Source organism: Sinocyclocheilus rhinocerous, unplaced genomic scaffold, assembly GCF_001515625.1.
Source record: "Sinocyclocheilus rhinocerous isolate Xijiao unplaced genomic scaffold, SAMN03320098_v1.1 scaffold542, whole genome shotgun sequence".
Lineage (NCBI taxonomy): Eukaryota > Metazoa > Chordata > Actinopteri > Cypriniformes > Cyprinidae > Sinocyclocheilus > Sinocyclocheilus rhinocerous.
The window spans coordinates 232,914-236,324 of NW_015638928.1; the positions used below are offsets into that span (position 1 = coordinate 232,914).

Consider the following 3,411-nt stretch of genomic DNA (forward strand, 5'->3'; position numbering starts at 1 on the left):
TGTGTGTGTGTGTGTGTGTGTGTCTGTATGTGTGTGTGTGTGTGTGTGGCAGTATTGACGGCCTGACCATCCTGTCCCGCTGTGGGAAGGGGCAGCTCAAGAGGGTCTCGGAGGTCTTCGACTGCTGGTTCGAGAGCGGCAGTATGCCCTACGCTCAGGTGCACTACCCGTTTGAGAACAGGCGTGAGTTTGAGGACGCCTTCCCGGCCGATTTCATCGCTGAGGGCATCGACCAGACCAGAGGATGGTGAGAAACCCTTCGACTGTTCATCCATGGAGCGGCGTATGAGTAGATCTCACAGAAAGATCATATGACTCCAAAAACCAAAATACTAATAGTTGACAGAGATTGAGGGCCAGTGCCAATATTATAGAGCGCAGGTGCATATGTATGATGTTGCACTGTTTGATTTAAAGAGAGTAAATAACGCAGGATGAAATGACATGTGTTTTTATTTTACATAAAAGTAACTAAATTAGAAATAAATAACTTAAAAATGGATCAATATAAAAGAAATCTGAACTTGATTAAAAAAACAACCTGTAAAATAGTGTATTCTTGAGATGTTGAATTATTGTAGTATTTTTATTAAGACAAATTTCCCACTGAATTCTCATTACTGTAGGGAAAAAGTGCTACATTGTAAAGTATAAGCTCTGACGTGAACATCATTATAGTAGGATGCAGTAATTATTTAGTAGAAATAAATTAATAGTAGTTTGTTAATTGCTCTTTTAGATTTGTGATGATTTTTTTTTTTTATTACTATTAGATAGGGATGCACCGATACCGATACTGGTATCGGTATCGGGCCCGATACTGGCCTCCTGTACTCGTACTCGTACTCGTTAAAATGCCAAGCCAAATGTGTCTGATTGACAGTGTCACAGTTTAAGATTGATCTGATGCAGCATTGCATTTACAGTATGAATCAGGGCTATTTTACATTGTTTTGTGGTGTGTTTGAGGACCTGTTTATCTGAATCTGAGTGCAGTCGATCGTCTCTCTCATCTCCATAGTCAGTGTACCTGTGGTGTTTGTGCAGTAAATCCAGCATGTGTGTCATGTGTCGCTCTGCTGTAGGTTTTACACGCTGCTGGTGCTCTCGACCGCTCTGTTTGGGAAACCGCCGTTCAAGAACGTGATTGTCAACGGCCTGGTTCTGGCGAGGTAACGCACACACGTCGGCCTGCACTGACTCCGTCCTCAGGCAGGAAAACAGTACCGCTCTCTGACCTGGAATCTCTGCCAATGTGTGTGTGTTGTGTGTGTGCAGCGACGGACAGAAAATGAGCAAGCGTAAGAAGAATTACCCCGACCCCAGCCTGATTGTGCAGAGCTACGGCGCCGACGCGCTCCGGTGAGCAAACCACACATCATACACAAACACAAAACATTCTCCTTCTGCACACTATCTACGAATATTAATCTGCGAGCCATTTGAAATCCCTCTGAAGCACATGTTGTGACATGGGCATATGGGTAATGAATAATAAGATATTTATGTCCATCCATATGGAGCCGTGCACACTAAACGCTCTCACATATGATATGACCATGACTTTTACACCCCTTTAGTTTGGCTTTTGTTTGTTGTGCGTTAGGGATTGGTGATATATTGAATATTTGCAATATACTGTATACGATATTATTTTGAAATAAAAACGTTTTGAATTTGAAGATCAGGGTACATTTAAATTATTTTGTCTTCTGGGAAACATGTAAGTATATTCTGTAGCTTCTGAAGGGTATAATATTTAGGCAAAACAAGAAAAATGTACTCATCTCCATTCTGTTAATGCATGGTTTTTCCTTCTGGAGCATCAGCGAGCGTCTGAACCTTCTGTAATAGCTGCATACGAGTCCCTCAGTTGTCCTCAGTGTGAAAAGATGCATCTCAAAATCATACAGTCATTGCTGTATAGGGCTCAAATACACAAAAATGCTGGAAAACCAAAGAATTAGTGGGAGCTGAAGGGTTTTTCTGAAGAACAGCAGGCAGTTTAACTGTTCAGGACAAACAAGGGACTCATGAGCAACTATCACTAAACAAAAAAACACAGCTGTGGATCATTTCGGTAACAACACAGTATTAAAGGGATAGTTCACCCAAAAATTCTGTCATTAATTACTCGCCCTCATGTCGTTCCAAACCCGTAAGACCTTCGTTCATCTTTGGAACACAAATTAAGATATTTTTGATGCATTCTGAGAGCTCTCTGACCCTCCCATAGACAGCAATGTAATTACCACGATCAACATCCAGAAACGTAGCAAGGAGATCGTTAAAATAATCCATGTGACAACAGGGGTTCAACCGTAATTTTACAAAGCTATGAGAATACTTTTTGTACACAAAGAAAACAAAAATAACAACTTTATTCAACAATTCGTCTCCTCCGCGTCACACTATAGCGCCACTTTAGAGAGTATCCACTGAACGTAAACAGCGTATGCTGTTCTGTGTCAGCTACACCACGCGGATACATTGTTTTCATTCAGATCAAAGCGTAAATAAACGTAGAAAACATATCCGCTAGGGCGGGGTAAAAAATATCGATATCTCCTTTTTAATTGATTCTCATTTTACGGAACGATATCGATTCTTAAATCCCAAGAATCGATTAGTCTAGCCTGTTTTCAGTTAATGGACGGAACATTGAAGGGCACTTCCCATCCAATAAATCGCAATAAGCATTGTGCTTTGGTACTTTTAATATGAAACAAAGTCTCAGAGTTCAAATTCTGTCCATTGTATTGCAGTATAAATGCCGTTTTGGCGCCGTCTAATGTGGAGTAACAGATCGCTGTAGCGCCTCAGATCAACAGACGTGAACTGATCATCTCCTCCACATTAATACCAGTTTCAGCACAAAATAAACATGACTAAACATCCTAAGGTAAGTTAAAAGAAAGAGTACAACTTTACAATCCGTATCCTGTCTCATGTAATCGCTCAATCAGTGTTTCAGCCGCGCAAAGACGTCAATAATGACTTGCAAACAGTGTGTCATGTAACGTCACATTTAGAAAAAATGTATTCGGTGACCATAAACTCAGATAGAAAAATAAACTGTAGAGAGGGACATTTTGCTGAAAATATGCACCATATAACATATTCATTGTAATTTTTACTGTTCTTCAATGTTTAATTTATGTTTGAATAAATTCATCAATTTTTTATGACAGACACCATTTAAATATTTATATTTAAAAAAGAAATAACGAATTGAAGTAGAAATATTATGTAATTGTAACTTTATTATTTTAAAAACTTCATTAAGTGTAATTTTAGCAGTTGTATAGCCTACAAATCAGTTAATTTTAACCTTCAATATTATAGTAATGTAGCTAGTACTAACTGACTCTCACGTATATTTTACAGCATTAGTTGAGAGATTTTTTTTCC

General features: G+C 39.0%; 1 protein-coding gene across 1 annotated transcript in view; it reads left to right on the top strand.

Moving 5' to 3' along the window:
• Positions 1-3,411, top strand: part of iars1 (isoleucyl-tRNA synthetase 1) — a 102,003-nt gene that overhangs the window by 58,338 nt on the left and 40,254 nt on the right. Inside the window, exons 16-18 of the mRNA XM_016565274.1 lie at positions 53-247; positions 1,086-1,172; positions 1,279-1,362. Of these exons, the coding sequence (XP_016420760.1) occupies positions 53-247; positions 1,086-1,172; positions 1,279-1,362 (366 nt within the window). The remainder of the gene's footprint in view (positions 1-52; positions 248-1,085; positions 1,173-1,278; positions 1,363-3,411) is intronic.